At 43.6% G+C, this 24194-nt stretch overlaps 1 protein-coding gene and 1 long non-coding RNA gene across 7 annotated transcripts in view; one reads left to right on the top strand and one right to left on the bottom strand.

Moving 5' to 3' along the window:
- Positions 1 to 9670, top strand: part of pdzd2 (PDZ domain containing 2) — a 456346-nt gene extending 446676 nt beyond the window's left edge. For all 6 annotated transcript variants that reach the window (XM_080212162.1, XM_080211984.1, XM_080212076.1 and 3 more), the window contains one exon: positions 3708 to 9670. In XM_080212162.1, the coding sequence (XP_080068288.1) occupies positions 3708 to 3871 (164 nt within the window). In that variant the 3' untranslated portion in view covers positions 3872 to 9670. The remainder of the gene's footprint in view (positions 1 to 3707) is intronic.
- An 11447-nt stretch (positions 9671 to 21117) lies between these two features.
- LOC145349193 (uncharacterized) lies at positions 21118 to 22901 on the bottom strand. Its single transcript, XR_013888070.1, has 2 exons — positions 22669 to 22901; positions 21118 to 21810 (listed from the first exon to the last, which is right to left on the bottom strand). It is a non-coding gene; the product is annotated as an uncharacterized LOC145349193 (long non-coding RNA).
- Between the last annotated feature and the right edge of the window lie 1293 nt (positions 22902 to 24194).

Genomic DNA, 24194 nt, shown 5'->3' with positions numbered 1-24194 from the left:
CCAGGTTCCTGGCACAATGAGGCAGCAGTGCTAACCACTATGCCACCATGCCGCCACACGCAGTTGTAATGAGATTTTGTGACACAATGGTTACTGACATCTGGGTGGATTGCTGAGAAATCCATGGGAATTGTCTTGGTTGCATCTGCCATTTAACATACACTGTGGATGGGACCACTGTTTGCCTGTTAATTCATATTCACCTCATGTTAATTCTAAACATTAGCATATAAGATAGATATTGGTAAATTGTTTTACCTTCCTGACCTTGTAAAATTTATTTTGTTTGTTTAAAACTGTTGTAATCTTTTGGCTTTATTCTCCTGGTAGGTGACTGAGGTTTCAAACCTTGTCTATATAAAAAACAGTTATGGTCCTTAACCGGATCGTAACACATCATTAACATGTTATTAGGAAGGTGAAAATGCCAGTGGTTCAATAGCGCTGGTAGCAAAATGTTCCAACAGCTGGTCAAATGAGCGTGGCTGCGTCTAATTCAGAATCTGTCTTTTTTCAAGGAGTGTTGCAGTGTTAATGTCAACGTACTTGTGACACTAATAAATAAACTTAAAAACTTGTGCATTGCCAATACAGGCACTAGATGGAGCTCCTCTCCATCCCATTCCAACAAAGAATTCAATTTGAAATGAGGGGTTTTTTTCCTTTGGGTTGGAGGGTGCATTTTCTTTCATGGTTATATTTATGGGACATTAAGCCTATTGCTGCCTCACCACCCCAATCAGGATTCCACTCCCACTGCCCGCTCCTGCCCCATCTGTCTCATATAAATGGGGGAGGGAGGGGGGGCTCCCCAATGAAGTTTTATTTTATCTTCCCCACTGGTCACCACTTTCTGAAGCCCTCAATGAAGTTGTACCAATGGGCCTCAGAGAATAGTGCTAATAACCAAACAATCTCCACCTTGCCCCCTCCCCCCCAACAACCCCCCAGGAGAAGGGGCCCAGTAACATCTGACCACTCAATTCCACCCCACCAATTTCCTGTTGAAAATGCTAATCTAGGCCTTCAGTGTTTCTGCTCAGCCAAACACTTCTGTCCCTTAGAAACATAGAAAAACTACAGCACAATACAGGCCCTTCGGCCCATAAAGCTGTGCCAAACATGTCCCTACCTTAGAGATTACTAGGCTTACATAAGAAATAGGAGCAGGAGTAGGCCATCTAGCCCCTCGAGCCTGCCCCGCCATTCAATGAGATCATGGCTGATCTGTCGTGTCTCAGTTCCACATTCCCACCCTCTCCCCATAACCCTTAATCCCCTTGCCTATCAAAAACCTATCAACCCGCGTCTTAAAAATATTTAGCGAGGCAGCCTCCACCACTTCAACGGGCAGAGAATTCCAGAGATTCACCACTCTTTGAGTGAAAAAGTTCCTCCTCAACTCCGTTCTAAACCGCCCCCCCTTTATCTTGAGGCTGTGCCCTCTAGTCTTACTGTCCTTTCTGAGCAGGAAGAGCCTCTCCACCTCTATCCTATCCATCCCATTCATCATCTTATACGTCTCAATGAGATCTCCCCTCATTCTTCTAAACCGAGTACAAGCCTAGTTTATTCAGCCTCTCCTCATAGTTCAACCCCCTCAACTCCGGTATCAGCCTAGTAAACCTCCTCTGCACTCCCTCCAAGGCCAAAATATCCTTGCGTAAGTGCAGCGACCAAAACTGCACACAGTACTCCAGCTGCGGCCTCACCAGTGCCCTATACAGCCGCAGCAAGACCTCCCTACTTTTATATTCAATCCCCCTCGCTAAGAAGGCCAGCATCCCATTCGCCTTCCTGACCACCTGCTGCACCTGCAGGCTGGGTTTTTGCGACTCATGCACAAGGACCCCAAGGTCCCTCTGCACCATCGCATGCTGCAGTTTTTCGCCATGTAATAGTCCTTCCTACCATTATTACCTGTAACCTTCTATCTTACTAAGTTCCATGTACTTATCTAAAAGTCTCTTAAAAGACCCTATTGAATCCGCCTCCACCATCGTTGCTGGCAGCCATTCCGCACCCACCACCCTCTGAGTGAAAAACTTACCCTTGACATCTCCTCTGTACCTACTCCCCAGCACTTTAAACTTGTGTCCTCTTGTGGCAATCATTTCAGCCCTGGGAAAATGTCTCTGACTATCCACTCGATCAATACCTCTCAACATCTTACACACTTCCATCAGGTTACCCCTCATCTTTCGTCTCTCCAAGGAGAAAAGGTCGAGCTCACTCAACCTATCCTCATAAGGCATGCTCCCCAATCCAGGCAACATCCTTGTAAATCTTGTCTGCACCCTTTCTATGGCTTCCACTTCCTGTAATGATGCGAAACGAACTGATCACAGTACTCCAAGTGGGGTCTGACCAGGGTCCTATATAGCTGCAACATTATCTCTCAACTCCTAAACTCAGTTCCTCTATTGATGAAGGCCAGTACACCATACGCCTCCTTAACCACAGCTTCAACCTGCACAGCTGCTTTGAGCATCCTATGAACTCGGATCCAAGATCCTTCTGATCTTCCCCACTGCCAAGAGTCCTACCATTAATATTACATTCTGCCATCCTATTTGACCTGCCAAAATGAACCACTTCACACTTATCTGGGTTGAACTCCATCTGCCACTTCTCCGCCCAGTCATGCATCCTATCAATGTCTCAATTCTGATTGAGTTCCTAATATTCTTCTCCTGGATTCCATTTGGGAATCCTTGTGGAAATCTGTTGACATTTTAAGAACCCAGACCAGGAAAAATGGGGCATTGGCTTGATACGCAACGGAGCACTGTGGTCCTGCTCAACTGCCGTCCCACCCTAAAGAAAATTCATGCTCTCATTTAATGTTTGGTTTCAACACAACAATCAGAATCAGAGGACTCTCAAGATACAGATTGATTCTGAAGGAAATTTGAGTCTTATCACATGGGGAGGTGACTTTGTTAGGAGTGAGATGTATCAAAATAACTTAGATTTTTAAGTCAAACTCTTTGAGAATTTGGGAGGATTTGCACATCAGTATCGTTGTCTAATCATGTCAACACATGGCATGTAACTCATAGAATTGTAGAATCCCTGTAGTGCAAAAAGGAGGCCATTCAGCCCATCATGTCTGCACTAACTCTCCGACATGATGGGCATCTTACCCAGGCCCACCACCTGTCCTATTCCCTTAACCCCGCTAATCCCCCTAACCTACACATCTTTGGAGACTAAGAAGCAATTTATCATGGTCAATCCATCTAGCCTTCATTTCTTTAGGCTGTGGGAGGAAACTGAAGCACCTGAATGAAACCCACACAGACATGGGGAGAACATGCAAACTCCATATAGACAGACACCCAAGGCTGGATTCGAACCTGGGTCCCTGACACTGTGAGTCAGCAGTGCTAACCACTGTGCCACCCCAATTGTGAAATTGGTACTGTTGGAATTGGAAATCACTCCCTTTAATATCATCATACAGGGCTTTTGTTCCTGTTCTGGCTGCCTCCCTCTGTCTCCCTCCCTCTCAGTCAGACTTCTTACTGTGTTTACCCCAGTCCAACACCTGCATCTCCACATCATGCCTCCCTCTGTAGCAGAAAGGCTCATGCCACTTAAAAACAAACCAAGTTTAAACAGGGCCATTCTGCCTTTCAGGTCTTTCACTGGAACTGAACTGCATGGCATTGTTCACGTTATATTTTACCTGTTGTAACCTGCAGGTGGAGTTTCTGAGCAATGTGGAATGATTGAAGTTGGGGACGAATTGCTCGCAATCAATGGCAGGTTCCTGCAAGGCCTCATGCACTACGATGCTTGGAACATCATCAAGGCTGTTCCCGAAGGTCCTGTCCAGTTAGTGATTCGGAAAATTAAAACAGTTTAACGACTGAGATTTCATCGGAGCACAAACATGCCAAAGTGAAGTGATAACCCGAGGCATTGTTGGCAATTTTCGCAAACCCCAACAAAATTACCTCTGCCAAAAATCTGTCTTGGAAAGATGAGAGTTGTGAAAATATCAAAGCGAATTGTGAATCTTCCAGATTGAATCAGAGGCCTTTTCATTGCAAATTTACAAGCAAAGGTTAGAGAAAAAAAAGTTACAAATTTTTCAGATTCGTTGTATTCCAGAGCAGACAATGGAGTTCAAATGATGTTCAAATAATCCAACACTAAGGACTTTCTTTTTGATAAACTCAGCACTGATGCTTGCACAAGTCTATTAAGATGCTTAAGGATCTCCAAATCAAGCTACTAAGTAACTGATTGCCTGAAATAAAGTGTATACTCTCTCGCTAGAGAATTATCCAATTCTATACAACTTAGATGCACAATAGTAAGAATCCAGAGTTTTAGAGGTCTCCAGTTATGCAGAATTTGCCTAGCTGAAGTGAAGCAATTTACCAGCAGAGCACTGGAACTCTTCCTGTGAAATATTCAACCAGGGCTATCCTATTAATCGGGATATTGATGTATGGAATTACCTGAAGCAATGGGGGAGGAATTGCAATCTATGTGGGAAGTTTCATCTTTCCAGATCCCAGACTGGTTGCTCAATCACCAACAATACTGCAGAGTGGCTCGGCTGATGTGTCAGAGAACCGATTCTGCCCCAGGCAGTTGAATTGGTTCCAGTCTTTCATTGCGGGCACATTACCTTTTGAGGCCTTTCAACCCCAGCATAATTCTGCTTACTTCCCCACACACCCGAAGGATAGTCATCACCGGTTGGTTTTGAAACGTCAGCCACGTACAAGTTTGAGCCTTTGTTACGGAAGCAGCAGGTACCGGGAAGTACGAAGGGGCAAGATTCCACCACCACTTTGACCATAGCATGGCACACACTATTCCCCAGAACACTGTGATTCCACCAGCTGGAAGTGTGAAGCTTACAGGAGTCCCTTATCTGTCTGCAACCAATTTGTCCTCAACCATTGAGAGAAACAAACCTTGGAGCATACATTTGTCCACCGGGAAAGATTACAACTTCCAGCAACAAGTCATTCCAATTCTCAGGGTTTCCTCATTATTGTCTGTGTGTGTGTGTAAAGAAAGCATCACGTATTGGTAGTAATTATCTGGATCTATTCTCAAATAGTATTAATCCTCCCTCCCTCCATCTTTATTAATATCAGCTGTTAGGTGTCTGAATTTCAGAACAGTGGGTCCGAACATAAGAACTTGGTGAGATGGAAGCAAACCTGCCATGCCAGGTACTCTCAATCTTCCAGCTATTGATTCTAAAGGTAGTACATCAGCTTGTGCCCAGTGAATGTGATTAGTGGTTGGCCCTGCTTCGATCATGCCTGGGTGCTGAAGAGAAGAACCTGCTCTGGTGTCTGTCAGGAGAAAAGGCTGTATTTCCTTAGCGCAGGGCCATGAGCAATGAGGTCCCAATTGTTCATCACTGCAATCAGGCTAAATGTACCACATTGTTCATGCTGCAGTTTTCAAATCCGGGCTTGAGAGGCTTCATTGATGAAAGGGTGTTCAGACTGGCATTGCAATTTCCTGACTCTTTCTTCAAACTGGCTAATCACAGAGTGATATGGACTAGAGTTTGGCTGCTGAGGTAAGTCGAGTCGGGAAATTTCCCAATTTGCCAGACCCGCCTCAGTAAAACATACCCCAAAACACACACACTAATACCTCTCACCCAGTTCCATGTGCCCTCATACCCTCCATGCCAACTCACTGCCAGGCCATGCCTCTCATTCCACAGCCCCCCATACCCTCCACATGAATTCAATGCTAACTCATGCACCCCATCCAACCTCTTGGCCCCTCATTTCCAACATGTTAACATGCCCTTCCTCTCCTCTACGCCCCTTAGCCTCTTATACCCTCCCAGTCAACTTTTGCTCCTACCTAACTGTTTAGCCCCGCATACCCTACATCACAACTCTGCCAACTAACCCAGTAACAACCATGGGCAAACCTGATAAACCATAGGGGAAAGGGAAAACCCTTCTAACAATCTGATACAGCTCTCTCAATACTATACACTTGATGGTGAAAAGGCTGTCCATAAAAGCTTTTAAATCTCTTCAAGTGGTTATCTTTCATAAAATTAAACAAACTTCTCATCAGAACCCACATCAAAGACAGCTATTCCTTTAATAACTATTTTAACTGTCAAGCTGTAAACTCAGAAATCCCTGCTGATTGTAGCTTTTGAAACTCAGTCAAACATTCATAATGATAGCCCCTGGGGGGGAAGAGCTCTACTGAAGCTGATTGACCATATGTTACTGATTTTTCCTATGTTATAGCAGGTGGCCTGCTAATCAGTGCAGTTCAGCAAGGCCTTTTTTTAACTCAAAGACAGCTGCAACGTTTTTGGTTTAAAGAACAGGCAATTTAAAAAAAAACTTCAGATCAACAAAGTTGTCCACCCTTCAAGAGCATTTATGTCTACTCCATCAGTATGTGACCCTCACACTGTGGGTTAAGACCTTTGGACTCAGCCAGCAAGGAATCTCTTTGAACTCAGCACTAAGTTCAAAGCCCTGATGAGTTTGGATGTCTCCTGTGAGAATCACACCCCACACATTTTATCCTATCAGCAGAAATTGGATCTGTCAGAAGTGAGGGCTGAATTTTCACATCCAGGTCTAGCCCATCATTTTTAAATGTCCATGGAACCATAGAATTTCTACATTGCAGAAATGAAGACAGCAATAACTTGTGTTTTTTAGAGCTCTTAACATAGTAACAGACAAAATTTTACAGGGATACTAGTGTAGGTGACCATAGAATCCCTACAGTGCTGAAGGAGCTCATTTGGCCCATCGAGTCTGCACCGACTCTTGACAAAGCATCTTACGCAGACCCTATCTTCATGACCCTGTGTATTTACCCCGCTAATCCCCCGAACCTATATATCTTGGGACACTAAGAGGTGATTTAGCATGACCAATCCACCTAATCTGCATGTCTTTGAACAATGGGAGGAAACTGCAACGCCTGAAGGAAAACACAGGGTGAATATACAAATTCTACACAGTCACTCAAGGTCAGAATTGAACCTGAGTTCCTAGCACTATGAGGCAGCAGTGCTAACTGTGCCACCGTGGTGCCCATACTGTGCCGATGGAAAGCTTTGTCAGAGAGGTGGGTTTTATTGAGCATCATAAAAGGAGGACAAAGAGGTGGACAAGTTTAGGGAGGAGATTCCATAACAACATCAGAACTAGGAGCAAGAAGAGGCCACCTGGTCCATTGAACCTACTCCACCATTCAATAAGATCATGGCTGATCTTATCGTGGACTCAGCTGCACTTACCTGCCTGCTCACCATAGCCCTTAATTCCTTTACTGTTCAAAAACTTATTTATCCTTCCCTTAGAAACATTCAGTGAGGGGGCCTCAACTGTTTCACTGGGCAGCAAATTCCACAATCCTTTGTGTGGAGATGTTCCTTCAGCATTTGACAAACAAGTAATGAGGAAATATTATATCAAAGCCACATAAACATAATCAGCCTGGATTTCTGCAGGGGTTCGTCCAACTGTTTTCACCATTTCTGTAGGGTGTCTACTGCTATCCCACTAAACATATCAAGGTCTTCTCATAAAGATGAGGTAAACGCCATCCGTGATGTAAGTTAATGACAGGATAGGCTAAAGGAGCTGCATGGCCTACTCCTTTTCCTAATATGGTCATTAATTATACATTACATTCATGTCTTGTCACTTACATGCAGGAATATACCTCAATGCGTTTACAAAGGAGAAATATAATCATTTAATAGTAGGACTAAAACACCACTAAGCTGAGCTTTTAAAAATTAATTAGTTGAACTTAATAAAACATTTCTCACTGAAATCTATTACCTTTGCTTTAAGTTAGCTTTCACAGGAAGGCACTAGAGATAAATATGATGTAACCATTGTGTTCTAACCCGTGTCAACCCAAATACAGACAACAAACAGACTGCTTCCAGGAATGAAGAAATTCAATTTATTGAAGGCTCAGAAGAAAGATCAAATGAGGAGTTGTGGCTATTGTTATGAATGGAGACATGTTAGAAACTAATTAAAATTAGATTCCTTTTAAACTAAATTATACTGAAATGAATTAGTGTACCGATTAAACAGTTTCATTTTTGATCTGAAATTTCTGTCTGGAATCTCAGACGAACCCATTAAATTGGATTTCAGAGTCTGTTTGAGAGCGTCCAAGACTAATATAAAAGCAAAATACTGCAGATGCTGGAAATTTGAAATAACAGCATAAAATGCTGGAAATACTCAGTAGGACTGGCAGCATCCATGTAGAGAGAAACAGAGTTAACAGTTCAGGTCAATAAGGTTTCATTAATTCTAATTATTCATCAGCTTATTGACCTGACATGTTAATTCTGTTTCTTGCTCCACCGATGTACGTTGAATGGCTGAATATATCCAGCATTTTCTGCTTCTAATTCACGTTCCAGCCTGGTAGGTCTCTTTGTCCTTTTCTGTTCTATTGATTTGAAAATCCCCTGGTTGGAATGGGCTGTTTTAAACAGCTGATTGAAGTTTATTTATTAGCGTCACAAGTAGGTTTACGTTAACATTGCAATGAAGTTACTGTGAAAATCCCTCAGTCACCACTCTGGCACCTGTTCGGGTATACTAAGGGGTAATTTACCCTGGCCATTCCATCCCACCTGCACATCTTTGGGTGGTGGGAGAAAACCAGAGCACCTGGAGAAAACCCACATAGACATGGGGAGAATGTGCAAACTCTATACAGACAGTGACCCAAGCAGGGAATTGAATCTGAGTCCCCGGAGTTGTGAGGCAGCAGTGCTAACCACTGTGCCACCGTGCTGCTCAATACATTGATATCTATCCAAATTATTTTAAGAATGTCTTGGTAACAATCTTAACAGTATCAGTAAAGTGGGAAGGAGGTTTATGATAGATATCCGGACCACAGTGACTGAAATTATTTTTTACTGTGCCAATTGATGTTCCTAACATCAACAAAGGCAAAAACCTCTCCCACTTCAGTTGAAATTGCACAGGATGTTCCCAGAAATTCTGCTGGTGTGATATGAGAACAGCGAATAGCTCATTTGTCATAACATCATATAGGTGAAGATGAACATTCACACCCTGGAACCTCCCAGCTCATCCCTATTTATCTTCATTCCTTTGTGCAAGTGTTCAAATTGCCAACATCTGTTTGGTCAGGTAATGAATTCTCTCATTTTCTAAAAAAAAAATTGGTCATAATTAAAAGACTGTCGTTGGAATGACAGATGGATTGCAACATAATTCTGTAAACTAGCATGTTCCACCCTTACAACTTGCACAAATTAAACTCTGCACTTCTCGATGATGCCATCAAAAGTACCAAATTATCAGCAAATAAGTCATTTAAAAGTAACATCTAATAAGTTTAGAATTTTAGACCAACCTGCTTAATGTTTCAGCAAAAAGAAAACATTATGGTGCACAAACTGTAAAATACTGTTGTAAAAATATATTTTATTTGTGTAAGAATATGACTGCTTTGTCAACAGTCCTCTTACATGAAATAAGGGGGAATAAAAGAGTGCAATACTACTAGATGGACTGTATATTTTTTAAAGTGGCTTTGCGCTCATTATTTAAAGCTGAAAAATCTGTAAACAAGGTTTTATATTGATTCAAAACACTATTTTATGAAATAAAAATGCATCTTAATCATATTTTGTAGTCCTTTCTCACTCCACATGCTGTTATGGTTAATGAGATATTTTCACTCACTGAATTGATTTGAAAATCCCCTGGTTGGAATGGGCTGTTTTAAACAGCTGATTAAAGTTTATTTATTAGCGTCACGAGTAGGTTTACGTTACCATTGCAATGAAGTTACTGTGAAAATCCCTCAGTCACCACTCTGGCACCTGTTCGGGTATACTAAGGGGTAATTTACCCTGGCCATTCCATCCCACCTGCACATCTTTGGATAGTGGGAGAAAACCAGAGCACCCGGAGAAAACCCACAGCCCCTGTTTTCTCGTCTACCCTCATGGATTCTCCTCATGTTCCTCTGTCACTGACCACTTGCTGTAAAGTCTTATGAGCTTTCAAATGTGTTGGGTGCGTTACATTTGCCACTTCCTGTGCTGAAATTCCTGAATGTCAATCTGTGAAACTTTCCTTGACTGAGCCTGAGTCTCAGGGGATGTTTAGAAGTGTTGTTGAGGGCAATGTGTCCCCCTGGGACGTAGCCCAAACACTCAGCCAGCAGGTTGATGTGTGCCAGCCAAGTTTGCTCTGTGAAATTCCAAATATACATGGGCTGGTATTGTGGCTTCAAGTTCAGAGGTCACCTTCACACACAATCTGAGTGAAAACCAAAGCCCAAAGAAGTAAGGATTATTATCAGGACTATGAAACATGGTGAGTGTGTGACTGTAATGTTACAGTCCAGGGAGAACCTGGTTGTTGTTTCAGTATCAGCAGCTTATACAAATACAACTAGTTAAGTGTAAAAGGCATACTTTTTTTTGACCTATAGATTATTAATGAAATTTGTCTAACGTGATTAATATTGACCAGAGTTTCATTGCTATTAATTGCTGTAACTTAAGACCATAAGACATAGGAGCAGAATTAGGCCACTCAGCCCATCAAGTCTGCTCCACCCTTCAATCACGGCTGATATTTTTCTCATCCCCATTCTCCTGCCTTTTCCCCATAATCCCTGATCCCCTTATTAATCAAGAACCTATCTATCTCTGTCTTAAAGACACTCAATGACCTGGCCTCCACAGCCTACTGTGGCAGAGTTCCACAGATTCACCATACTCTGACTGAAGTGAGCTACTTTTAATTGCTGTACGAATGAAAGTTCCGCCCTCCTCCAGTTTACCCTCTCTGATTTCCTCATCTTTAATTTACCCTCTTCATCACCCTCCATTTCCCCAAGTTCAGCCTCAGGGTGAACCATCTCATACAACAGCTGCTGCTGTAAAATCACAATGAAAGTGACTCACTCACGAACCTGCCCATTCTGAGATAAATGCATGAACATTTCCAGACAGCAAGTGAAGTCACATGATCAGACACATAAGACCACTAGGTGTCATGAGGCTTAGATGTTTTTTAATTTTACTCCATCATGTGATTAAACCTCCAGGAATAATTCCAGTCAAGAGTTGGAAACTGCTCCCAACAGTCAGACTATACCAATAAATCACAAGGCCCCACCTCAGTTAAGGTTTACAGCAGCAGTAGGACAGAATCTCTCAGCAACAGAACTATCTTTTACTGGGGATTTCCAGCCTATGTTGTAAGGGAAGATGCTTCACCTAAACCTGAAGGCAAATGTCATTAGTTGGGTGTAACCAACATTGGAGATTCCTTATCAAAGGAGCTGTCATTTCCATGATTCATTCGAGGCACAAGCCTGCCAGGTCAGGAGCCGGCAGTTAGGACATTTTGTGGTCTGCAAACCCAACCTGGGAAAAAATGCTCCAAAATATATAAATTCTGGGGTGGTGGGCTTCTCTGGGAGATGGGCCTAGTAACCCCAGAAGAAATGTAGAGATGGGATGGGGGGAATGCAGGATGGGGAGAATGCAAAATGGGGGAATGTGGTTGGGGGGGGAATGCAGGTTGGGGGAATGTGGGATGCAGATGGGGGAATGTGTGTTGCACGGAATGTGGGATGGGAAGGGGGAGAAGATGGGCTGGGCAGAAGATGAACTGGGGGAAAGGGGCCTGGTGGGAAGATGGATTGGGGCAGGGGGGAGATAAGCTGGTGGGGAAGGCAGGCTGGAGTTGGGAGGCTAGGCGAAAACAGTTCTGGGGGGGGGAAATGCAAGTTGGGGGAGACAGGTTGGGGAAACTAGAAGCAGGAGTAGGGCATTTGGCCCTTCAAGCTTGCTCTGCCATTCATTTTGATCATGCCTGATCATCAAATGTAATATCCTGATCCCCCTTTCCACTCATATCCATTGATCTCTTTAGCCCCAAAAGTTGGATCTAATTTCTTCTTGGAATCAGACATTTTGGCCTCACACATTCATCATTCTGTGGGTGAAAAGGTTTTTCCTTACCTCAGTTCTAAAAGATTTACCCCTTATCCTCAAATTATGACCCCTAGTTCTGGATTCCCCCACCACTGGGGGAGTCTTTCTGAATCTACCCTGTCTAACCCTGTTAGAATTTAATAAGTTTCTATCAGATCCCCTCTCACTCTTCTAAACTCCACTGAATATAATCCTAACCAACTTAATCTCTCCTCATATTAACAGACCTGCCACTCCAGGAATCAGCCTGGTAAAACTTTGCTGTATTCCCTCTGTAGCAAGAACATCCTTCCTCAGAGAAGGGTACCAAAACTGCACACAATACTCCATGTGTAGCCTCACCAAGGCCCTATACAATTACAACAAAACACCCCTATCCCTATGTTTAATCTTTTAGCTATGAAGGCCAACACACCATTTGCCTTCTTTACTGCCTGCTATACCTGCACGCTTACTTTCAGCGAAAGATGCACAAGGATTCCAAGGTCTCGTTGAGTATCCACCTCCCTCAATTTATACCCATTCAGGTAATAATCTGTCTTTGTATTATTGCTACCAAAATGAATAACCTCACATATATCCATATTATACTGCAACTGCCATGCATATGCCCATACACTCAGCCTGTCCAAATCATGCTGCAGCATCTCTGCATCCTTCTCACAGCTCATCCTCCCACCCAACTTTGTATCATCTGCAACTTTGGAGATGATACATTCAATTCCCTCTTCCAAATCATTAATATATAATGTGAACAGGAGTCCTGGCACAGATTCCTGTGGAACCCCATTAGTCACTTACTGGCAATCAGAAAAAGACCATTTATGCCAACTCTTTGCTTCCTATCTGCTAACCAGCTTCCTATCCATCTCAACACATTACCTGCAAACGCATGTGCTTTAACTTTACATGGTAAAAGTTTATTTATTAGTCACAAGTAGACTTGGTTCGATGAGAATGATGAGGAGATACATGCTCTACTTGTTGAAAAGCACTGTCATCATCGTGCCGGTCAGAACAACCCATCATCAGTTGCCAAGAAAAATGCTTTTGCCACACTCGCAGGACAGTCCAAAATAAACTACGTAAAAAACAATGCCTGGCTGAGCTCCAAGACAGATGAAATACAGGGATACGCTGACAGAAGTGACTTGAAGTGGTTCTATGAAGCCCTCAACAGTCTCTATGGACCTCAATCTCTCAGGAGTTTTCCCCCCCTGAATACAGATGGTACAACTCTCATTACAAAGAGGGCTCAGATCCTGCAGAGATGGGCTGAACACTTTGAAGCCGTCCTCAATCAGCCTTCATTTATTAAAGATGAGGCAATAGACAGGATTCCCCAGGTCGATATCAGACTTACATTAACACTGCAATGAAGTGAAAATCCGTAGTCGCCACACTTCAGCACCTGTGCAGGGACACTGAGGGAGAATTTAGCACAACCAATGCACCTAACCAGCACACCTTTTGGATTGTGGGAAGAAGCCAAAGCACTTGAAGGAAGCCCACACAGATTTCCTAGCTCACAGGCCATAATCAGTAAGAACAGGCAACACCACCTCCTCCACGATCATCCTCAACACCGGTGCCCTATAAATCTCAGCCCCCTACTATACTCCTTATACACCCATGACTCTATGGCCAAATTCCCCTCCAATTCAATTGTCAAGTTTGCTGATGACACCACAGTAGTGGGTCAGACCTCAAACAATGATGAGACAGAGTATAGGAATGAGATAGAGAACTGGTGCGGCAACAATAATCTCTCCCTCAATATCAACAAAATGAAGGAGATAGTCATCAATTTCAGGAAGAGTAAAGGAAACCATGCCTATTTAGATCAACAGGGACAAAGTAGAAAGGGTCGAGAGCTTAAAGTTTTTTAGGTGTCCAGATCACCAACAACCTGTCCTGGTCCCCCCCTTGCCGACACCTCTACTTTCTCAGAAGAGTAAGGAAGTTTGGCATTTCAGCTATGACTCTTACAAGCATTTACTGATGCACCATAGAAAGCATTCTTTCTGGTTGTACCACAGCTTTGTATGACTTCTGCTCTGCCAAGACTGCAAGGAACTACAAAAGGTCATGACTGTAGCCCAATCCATCACACAAAGCAGCCTCCCATCCATTGACTCTGGCTACACTTCCTGCTGCCTTGGCAAAGCAGCCAGCATAATTAAGGATCCCACACACCCTGGACATTCTCTCTTCCACCTTTTTCCTCTGGGAAAAAATACAAAAGTCTGAGGTCATGTACCAACTGACTCAAGAACAGCTTCTTCCCTGCTGCTGTCAGACTTTTGAATGGACTTTCCTTGCATTAAGTTGATCTTTCTCTACACCCTAGTTATGACTGTAACACTACATTTTGCACTTTCTGCTATCCTTCTCTATGAACGGTATGTTTTGTCTGCATAGTGTGCAAGAAACAATACTTTTCACTGTATGTTAATACATGTGACAATAATAAATGAAATCAAAAATCAGATACAGGAAGAACGTGCAGACTCCGCACAGACTGTAACCCAAGCCAGGAATTGAACCCAGGTCCTTGGTGTTGTGAGGTAGCAGTGTTAACCACTGTGGAAGTTGGCAGGAAGGAGGCCTTTCTGAAAACAGGCTGATTCTGAGATGTATAGAGCAGCTTGATAATGGCCATGTGCCAGCAGTGACACTTTATGCCAATTAGTGGCCCTCAGTGAAATCACCGCATTGTGTACCAATGGAACTGGCAGTATCCTGTGGATTTTCAACAGCCCCTTCATTAATTTTTATTCATTTATGGGGTGTGGGTGTCCTTGGCTAAACCAGCAGTTATTTGATTTGATTTTATTTAATTTATTGTCACATGTATTAACATATAGTGAAAAGTATTGTTTCTTGCGTACGATACAGACAAAGCATACTGTTCACAGAGAAGGAAATGAGAAAGTGCAGAAAGTTGTGTTACAGTTGTAGCTAGGATGTAGAGAAAGATCAACTTAATGCAAGTCCATTCAAAAATCTGACAGCAGCGGGAAAGAAGCTGTTCTTGAGTTGATTGATATGTGACCTCAGACTTTCGTATCTTTTTTCTGAAGGAAGAAGGTGGAAGAGAAAATATCAGGGGTGCATGGGATCCTTAATTATGCTGGCTGCTTTGCTGAGGCAGCCGGAAGTGTAGAGTCAATGGATGAGAGGCGGGTTTGCATGATGGACTGGGCTTTGTTCATGATTTTTTGTATTTCCTTGTGATTTTGGGTAGAGCAGGAGCCATACTGTGATACAACCAGAAAGAATGCTTTCTATGGTTGCCCATTATTATTATTGCCCATCCCTACTTATCCTTGAGAAGGTGGTGGTGAGCTAGCTTCTTGAATCATTGCACTCCTTGTGGTGGAGGCACACCCCCAGTGCTGTTAGGGATGGAGTTCCAGGATTTTGAAAGAATGACGATATCATTCCCGGTCAGGATGGCAAGTGATTTGGAGGGAAACTTCAAGGTGGTAGTGTTCCCATGCATCTATAACCCTTATCCTTCGGGATGATTTGAAGCAGTTTTGCTTGCGAAAAACCTTGGCAAAATATTCTGAATTTGCTTACTAACAGAAAAACGATGCTCTGAAAACCTAACCTCCAGACAACTCTAGTGTCTAAAAGGAGGCAGTGGTGTAGTGGTATTGTCATAAGACCATAAGAACATAAGAAATAGGAGCAGGAGTAGGCCATCTAGCCCTTTGAGCCTGCCCCGCCATTCAATAAGATCATGGCTGATCATCAACACAGAACTCAGAATATGATTTGATTTCAAGTGGGATAGCTTGAACATGGGTTTGGACATAGCTCGGCACAACATTGAGGGCCGAAGGGCCTGTACTGTGCTGTTCTAGTAATCCAGAGATGCAGGGGAATCTTCTGGGGATACCATCTTTGATGTGGATATGCCGGCGTTGGACTGGGATAAACGCAGTAAAAAGTCTGACAACACCAGGTTTAGGTCCAACCGATTTATTTGACAGTAAACTCACTAGCTTTCAGGGAGAATGGAGAGTTCTGGCCTCAGACAGAGCATATAACTGTCTGAGGCCAGAACTCTCCATTCACCTGACGAAGGGACTAACCCCAAAAGCTAGTGAGTTTACTATCAAATAAATCGGTTGGACCTAAACCTGGTGTTGTCAGACTTTTTACTGTGGATACCACCTTTGACAAAGAGTCTTTTGGTCTCGAGACGTTTTTTTCCTCTCCTTACAGATGCTGCCAGACCTGCTGAGTTTTTCCAGCATTTTCTCTTTTGGCAATCCTCTGGGGGCCTGGGTTCAATCCCATCAGATGATGAAATGTGAATTCAATCGATATCTGGATTAAAAATCTAATGAGGGGGGAATCTCATAGACACTTATAAAATTCTAACAGGATTAGACAGGTTTGATGCAGGGACGATATTCCCGATGGTGGGGGAGTCCAGAATCAAAGGTCATAATCTGAGGATTCAGGATAGACCATTTAGGTTGGAGGTGAGAAGACATTTCTTCACCGAGAGGGTGGTGAGCCTATGGACTTCAATACCGTAGGAAGTAGTAGATGCCAAAACATTGAACGTATTCAAGAGATGGCTGGATACAACACTTGGGGCAAATGGGATCAAAGTTATAAGGAAAAAGTAGGATTATGCTATCCTAAAGTAGGGAAGATCAGCCATGAGTGCAATGAATGGTAGAGCAGGCTTGAAGGGCCAAATGGCCTCTTCCTGCATCTATCTGCTATGTTTCTATGACCATGAAATCATTATTGTAAAATCACATCTGGTTCACTAATATTCTTTAGAGGGGGGAAATCAGTCACCCTTACCTGATCTAGTCTATATGGCAATATGGTTGACTATTAAGTGACCTCAGGGATGGACAATAAATACACCCATGTCCCACGAACTTACGAGAAAGAGAATAGTTGGCACAAAATCATTTAGAACAAAAGTGTCCAAGGTGTTGTTTTTGTGACCACCTCACTTTCAAAGAAAAGCTACTTAAAACAAACACAACACTTGCCTCGGTTAGGTAATGAAATCTCTGGAATGTGAGTCATCAACACAAACCTCTGACTCGGACAGGACATGTTGGCCTTGAGCCAAATCGACAGGCTGCAATTGTTTTTCTAACTTCGTTTTTTTAGTTATTGTATTAAAGGGCAGCTTCCTGAGTCACAGTTCCACATATACTGGGTTTTTTTTCTCTCTGCTCCCTTACGCACTTTCTGCCACCTCTCAGATCTTTCATTTCGCCATCAAAAGCAGCTAGAGAAATCCATTCTTCCCTTCGCCGCCTCCCCCCCCCCAGGTTAGCCGAGCTGTAAGAGTTTGCAGCTGGGTCATATATATCAACCAGCCACTCTATCCTTTCCCTTCGTCATTAACACAGAACACTTCCCTCTGAGTTTGCTGCTAAGTTTATTGTTATGTTTGTTGATTCCTTTTATAATTTAGATTGAGTGACCCTGTAGAGCAGAGCAGAGCTTTGAACCGAGAGTCGGTGTTGGGTGTGTCTAAACGATTAAATCAACTGCAAGAGAGTCACGCGATTTCAGCGTGATCAGGCAAACTGTGTACCTGTGCTTCCTTCCTGTAAAAATGAAAAGAGGAATTCCTCTGCAATTGCCACACATACTATCTACCCCAAGATTTCTGCCTTGTTTTTCACTCTGTAGATCATGATCACATTACTGCAGATCTGTCAACAGTTTCCCCATAGCAGCCGCAAATACATTTTAATACGTAACAATCTGCATTTGTGTAACACCTTTAATCATGATGTAGATATGCCGGCGTTGGACTGGCGTAAACACAGTAAAAAGTCTGACAACACCAGGTTTAAGTCCAACTGATTTATTTGATAGTAAACTCACAAGCTTTCAAGGTTTCCCTCTTCAGGTGAATGGAGAGTTCTGGCCTCAGACAGAGCATATAAAGCACAGTCAGTTTACAGATTACTGATTAGAATGTGAATCTTTACACCTAACCTGCTGTTCAAGTCCTAAAGTGGCTGACAATGTGTCTGGAGACAATACACACCTCTTTAACCTGTGATCGGTGCTCCTTCCACTCACATTGTCGGCCACTTTAGGACTTGAACAGCAGGTTCGGTGTAAAGATTCGCATTCTAATCAGTAATCTGTAAACTGTCTGTGCTTTATATGCTCTGTCTGAGGCCAGAACTCTCCATTCACCTGAAGAAGAGGGAAACCTCGAAAGCTAGTGAGTTTACTATCAAATAAATCAGTTGGACTTAAACCTGGTGTTGTCAGACTTTTTACTGTGTTAACACCTTTAAGATGGGAGAAAAATGAGGGGGACAGTATGTGATCAAATTCCCAAGCTATTTTGGGCAGATGTTTAAAGGTGAGGATGGTTATGGAAAGTGCTACCAGGAAAAGTAAAGCAGTGGGAGAGAACACAGAATCCCTATAGCGTAGTATAGTTCAGCCCACTGAGGCTGCACTGACCACAATCCCACCCAGGCCCTATTCCTGTAAACCCACACATTTACCCTGCTAATCCCCTGACACTATTGTCAATTTAGTATGGCTGATCAACCTAACCCACACATCTTTGGGCTATAAGAGGAAACCGAAGCACCTGGAGGAAACCCACACAGACATGGAGAGAATGTGCAAACTCCACACAGACAGTGACCCGAGGCTGGATTTGAATCTGGGACTCTGGCTCTGTGAGGCAGCAATGTTAATCACTGTGCCACCATGCCGCCGCTTACAGGATGTGGCCCAGGTGTTACGGGTTGCCCAAAAAGGTGGAGTACTGATTTTAAATCATTATTTTTAAGAAGCAATGGTTTAGATATGGTACATTAGCTACATAGACAAAAACAGATATTTCAACCTGTAACAAGTGAGAATGCTTCACTGGCCCAGATTGGAGATATGCTGATCTCTGTAACAGACAGTAGCAGTTTTCTCTGAATGTGCTTCATTGCTCCCAGGTTAGACAAACGGATGGATAAAGCTTATCTCCATAGCTGGAGGTGGCAATCTCTTCTGTCCTCAGTCTTCTGGAGCCAGCCAAAGTGTTAGTGTTAGACCACAGCCAGCATGGATCATTTTGCATAGCTCTTTCAAAAGCCTGTACAACTTTTGTTTAGTTTGTTTCCACAGAGTTCATGGCCTCCAATCCTATCAGGTTTTGAAATATCCTGTTTCAGAACCTGGTCATGGAGAGGTCACAGAATCACTACAGTGCAGAAGGAGGCTATTCTGCCCATCAAGTCTGCATTGACAACAATCCCACCAAGGCCCTATCCCAGTGGCCTCACAAATTTACCCCACTAAACCCTCTAAACTATGCATCCTGGGACAGTAAGGGACAATTTAGCATGGCCAATGAAACTAACCCATCTTTGGACTGTGGGAGGAAACCGGAGCATTTGGAGGAAACTCTGCACTGACCAAGCCTGCACCGACCATGCTGCCCAACTAAACTAAAACCTCCTACCCTTCCAGGGACCATATTCCTCTATTCCCATCCTATTCGTGTATTTGCCCAGACACCCCTTAAAACTATCGTATCTGCAAATTTATATATTGTATTTCTAGCATTTTCTGCGTTAATCTCAGATGTCCAGATGGTCAGGAAGGCAAATGGGATGCTGGCCTTCATAGCGAGGGGGATTGAATATAAAAGTAGGGAGGTCTTGCTGCAGCTGTATAGGGCATTGGTGAGGCCGCAGCTGGAGTACTGTGTGCAGTTTTGGGCGCCGCACCTGCGCAAGGATATTTTGGCCCTGGAGGGAGTGCAGAGGAGGTTTACTAGGCTGATACCGGAGTTGAGGGGATTGAGCTATGAGGAGAGGCTGAATAAACTAGGCTTGTACTCGTTAGAGTTTAGAAGAATGAGGGGAGATCTCATTGAGACGTATAAGATGATGAATGGGATGGATAGGATAGAGGTGGAGAGACTCTTCCCGCTCAAAAAAGACAGTAGGACTAGGGGGCACAGCCTCAAGATAAAGGGGAGGCGGTTTAGAACGGAGTTGAGGAGGAACTTCTTCACTCAAAGGGTGGTGAATCTCTGGAATTCTCTGCCCGTTGAAGTGGTGGAGGCTGCCTCGCTAAATATTTTTAAGAAGCGGGTTGATGGGTTCTTGATAAGAGAGGGGATTAAGGGTTATGGGGAGAGGGCGGGAAAGTGGAACTGAGCTACAACAGATCAGCCATGATCTTATTGAATGGTGGGGCAGGCTCGAAGGGCTAGATGGCCTACTCCTGCTCCTATTTCTTATGTTCTTATGTCCATCATCCACAATGTTTTTCTTTTGTTTTAAGGATGTCATCAATGATGCTGCAAATACTGACTAGGAAGTGAAGCATGAGTCTGTGAAGATTACACTTAAGGCTGCTGATGATCCTCAGAGCAGAGATTTCCCATGTCCCACAGGTTGGGAGAGTAGACGGAAAGTCCAGTCAGTGTGCCAATTCATTCCCACCTCTGGACGGGTCACCATCAGCAAAGGGCATCCAACCAGCAGCAACAGGCAATCAAAATGTCTAATCAAATGCCCATATTGGGGTTCCCCCACTGAAGGCCAAGCCTGACAGCTGGTGTGGGTGTCTGTGATGCCTCCAACCTATAATCAACACCCCATTGGAGTGCCCGGAGCAGATCACAATTGTGGCTGCTGACTATTATATGGAGGTCATGAATATCTCTTTCGAGGACTCCTCAAAATGGAACGCTTTGTGGTTTCACCTCTGCAAGCAGCAACCCTACTCCACTTCCAAGGTTGCAGGTCCTCTGATTGGCCTTCAGCCATATGTATCCACCCATCAGCCTTAAGTGGATGGTTGACTTAGACACTTTAATTTGTCATCTCTTGGAAGATGTCCGAGGCGGCATGCCCTGATAGCCACTGCAGCGTTGGGACCTGGAAATGTTCCCAATCCTCAATTCTTTCCAGTGAAAGAAATTCTACCCTTAAGTATTTTCTTAATGCAAAGCAGCAGAATTTGAAGTAACCTTATGAATTATGGATTTTATCTTTTAAGTAAGGTAATACATTGACAATTTGAAAGTTAAAAAAATAATTTAATGTCAAGGTCAATTATCATCAGATGTCAAGTTTGTTTACAGTGAAATCAAGTACTATATACATTAGAGAAATTTCACAGTAACTTCCCTGCAGTGTAGGTACTTGTGATTAATAAATAGACGTTAACTTTAACTGAAACATGACTGCAAAGCAATTTATGCATTACACACATGTTTTAAAACATCTTTCATTGTACACGAATGCACTTCATTTCTTATTCAACTCTCTGGTGCTGTAGTTAATATCCTGTGTTATTTAGGAGTATTAACACAATATCTAAACAACTTTTTAATTCAAGCCCAAGCCCACATGTAGAAACTGATTCCATTTTACAATCATGTATTTAACAGCAAGCTGTAAAATGGTATCTTTGTCTCAAGTCTTTTTCATTACTCTTGTTATGGGACTTCCCGCTGGAACTGCTCACGGTTCTGTTGGTTGTCTGATGCTGTCTTCCCCTGGCCCCTTAGAGTGGCATGATTTGAACGTACCAAGAATCCAATTGTCCCTCATTCCCTCAAGCTTCGAGGATGGCATCAATCCATTATTTTCTTCCAGGAAATCAGTCATGAAATGACCTTTATAAACTGCTGCATCATTTTTTCTTGGTTGTTCCGCAGTCTTTCTTGTGACTTTGTTCAGATTGGAGAGAGTTGAGTATTAAATGTCTCAGGTGCAGGTAATCTCCCATCTCTCTCATTTCCAGTGCCAAATCCTTTATGACTTTTTGATCTGGAATAAACATATCATTGTTACTATATTTGACCTTAAAGTATAAAACCTTACTCTGCCCCTAAATCAAATGTCTTTTTATTATATTCATTAAGATTTGGGAAATCTTGAATGTGTTTTTCTACTTTTGTTACCGACTTCAGACATCAGTAAGTTTATGCAGAGTAAAACTTTCTGCTCAAACTATTGCATCAGTCAATTTCTTCACATCTCACATCCTCTTTTATACATGTTTCAGTACCCAAACTTAACAACAAATTTCCTAAATTCCCTTAAACTAATTTCACATAATTCTCTCAAAGAACAGAGACTATCCTATCAACTTTGATTCAATGTCAGAAATAAAGGGGCGTTGTACTTGACTTTTAAGGGTTGTCTGGACAAATCCATGAATAGAGTCTCATAGAGTCATAGAGGTTTACAGCATGGAAACAGGCCCTTCGGCCCAATTTGTCCATGTCGCCCCCTTTTTAAAAAATATAGGATGGGAATAGAGGGCCCCCCCAAAAGGATTTTTTTTTAGTTCAGACGGACAGCATGACCGGCGCAGGTTTGGAGGGCCGAAGGGCCTGTTCCTTGTGCTGTCATTTCCTTTGTTTGTTGTACTGCACACTGATCCAAACTCACACTGAAAATTTTATTTAATCCGGATCACTATTCAGAAATAAAGCTAGCCAGATTAGTCATTACAGTGATTAGTCAATACTGCACTGGATTTTAAAAAAATGAAGACAATTAATTGTAGTAAATTTACCTGCATGAGATAAAATACCAGTAATTCAATCTTAACTCTTGAGAGGGGATATCTAACCAATATGCATTATAAATCGGCAGATATATGATTTTATTTGGACTGACCTGCGGGGAAATCCTGGCGCTCTGACCCTTTCAAGCTTGTCCGTGTAAGTGGCTTCATCAATAAATCCTGTTGTACTGGAGATAGGAAGCAGATAGGAGCGGGCGATCACTTCTCCACCACTTGCCTCGGCTTGAATTGGGGCTGTGAGCTGCAGGTTGTATTTATATAGCAGAAGTTATTGAGCAAGAATAAGTGACTTGGATACCTGTGGGAAGTTCCTCAGCAAGCCAGATTTTCCTGGAAATGACGTGTTGCCAGATCTCGGAACTGGCCACTGCTGGAACTGCGAGGGAGGTCCCTTAGGATGAACTTGGACTGGAAGGTACAGGCCAGGATCAGGACTTGGGCAAGGCGGGCCTGGAGGGGGGAATCAATTTTCAGAGGCGCGGGGATGGGAGGAAAGGTGGCCCAACCCCCTACCCGCCAAAGGAGTACCAAGCCTCCCACAGGAGGTATCAACCCCTCCCAGGAGGTACCAAGCCTACCCCCAAAAGGAGGTACCGCCCCTTCACGAGGTACCAACTTCGCCCCCACCCCCCCCCCGGAGGTACTATCCCCCTCATGAGGTACTAACCCTTTCCCTGCCCCCCCAGAGGTACCAAGCCTTCTCCCCTCCCCCCCCCCCCAGAAGGAGGTCCCACCCCTCCCACAGGAGGTACCAACCCCCTTCTTTCCTACATTTACCTCTGACCTGCTCTTGTAGCTACCACTACCCCCCACCCCCTGCAAGGCAGTACCGACCACCCCAGGAGGTTCTAAGTCTTCCTCCAAAGGGAGGTACCACCCCCCCCAGAAGGTGCCAAGTCTTCCTCCAAAAGGAGGTACCACCCCCTCACAAGGTACCATCCTACCCCCCCCCCCCCCCCCCCCACCCCCGGAAGTACCAAGCCTTCCCCAAAAGGAGGTACTAGCCTCCCAGGAGGTACCACCACCCCCAGGAGGTACCAAGCCTCCCTCTAGAAGGAGGACCCATCCCTCCCCCAGGAGGTACCAACCCCTTTCTTTCCTACATTTACCTCTGGTAGGGAAAGTAGTAGGTGGTCACTTCTTTTCTGCCCTGTGTATTATGTTGGGGGGCAACCCTTAAGTAACAATGTGAGGGCCTCAATAGGTAGGCTGGCTGGCAGGCTGACCCCTTAATATTAAAGCAAAATACTGCGGATGCTGCAAATCTGAAATAAAAACAGAAACCACTGGAAAAACTCAGCAGGTCTGGCAGCATCTGCGGAGAGAGAAAAACAGAGTTAACATTACAAGTGGGACCTTGCAGCCCACCATAATATGGAAGAGTTTGGCAGGGGGTGGGAAGGTGGTGCTAGACACTCTTATTCTTTTTATATGCCCATCCCACCCCACCCCTCTCTCAGACACATCAGCAGGAGACCAAAATGTTTCCCTTATGGAGCTGGAAACAAGGAAACAAAATGGTGAGCCTTGGAAGAAATGATTGGATGCTAACGTACAGTTTCTTCATAACATTGAATGGTGATACCTCAAGCCACAATCAGAGCCCAACAAGGATTGT

The sequence above is a fragment of the Carcharhinus amblyrhynchos genome, chromosome 1 (genome assembly GCF_965287045.1).
Source record: "Carcharhinus amblyrhynchos chromosome 1, sCarAmb.v2.hapA, whole genome shotgun sequence".
Classification (NCBI taxonomy): Eukaryota; Metazoa; Chordata; class Chondrichthyes; order Carcharhiniformes; family Carcharhinidae; genus Carcharhinus; species Carcharhinus amblyrhynchos.
This window is presented reverse-complemented; position numbering and strand designations above follow the sequence as displayed.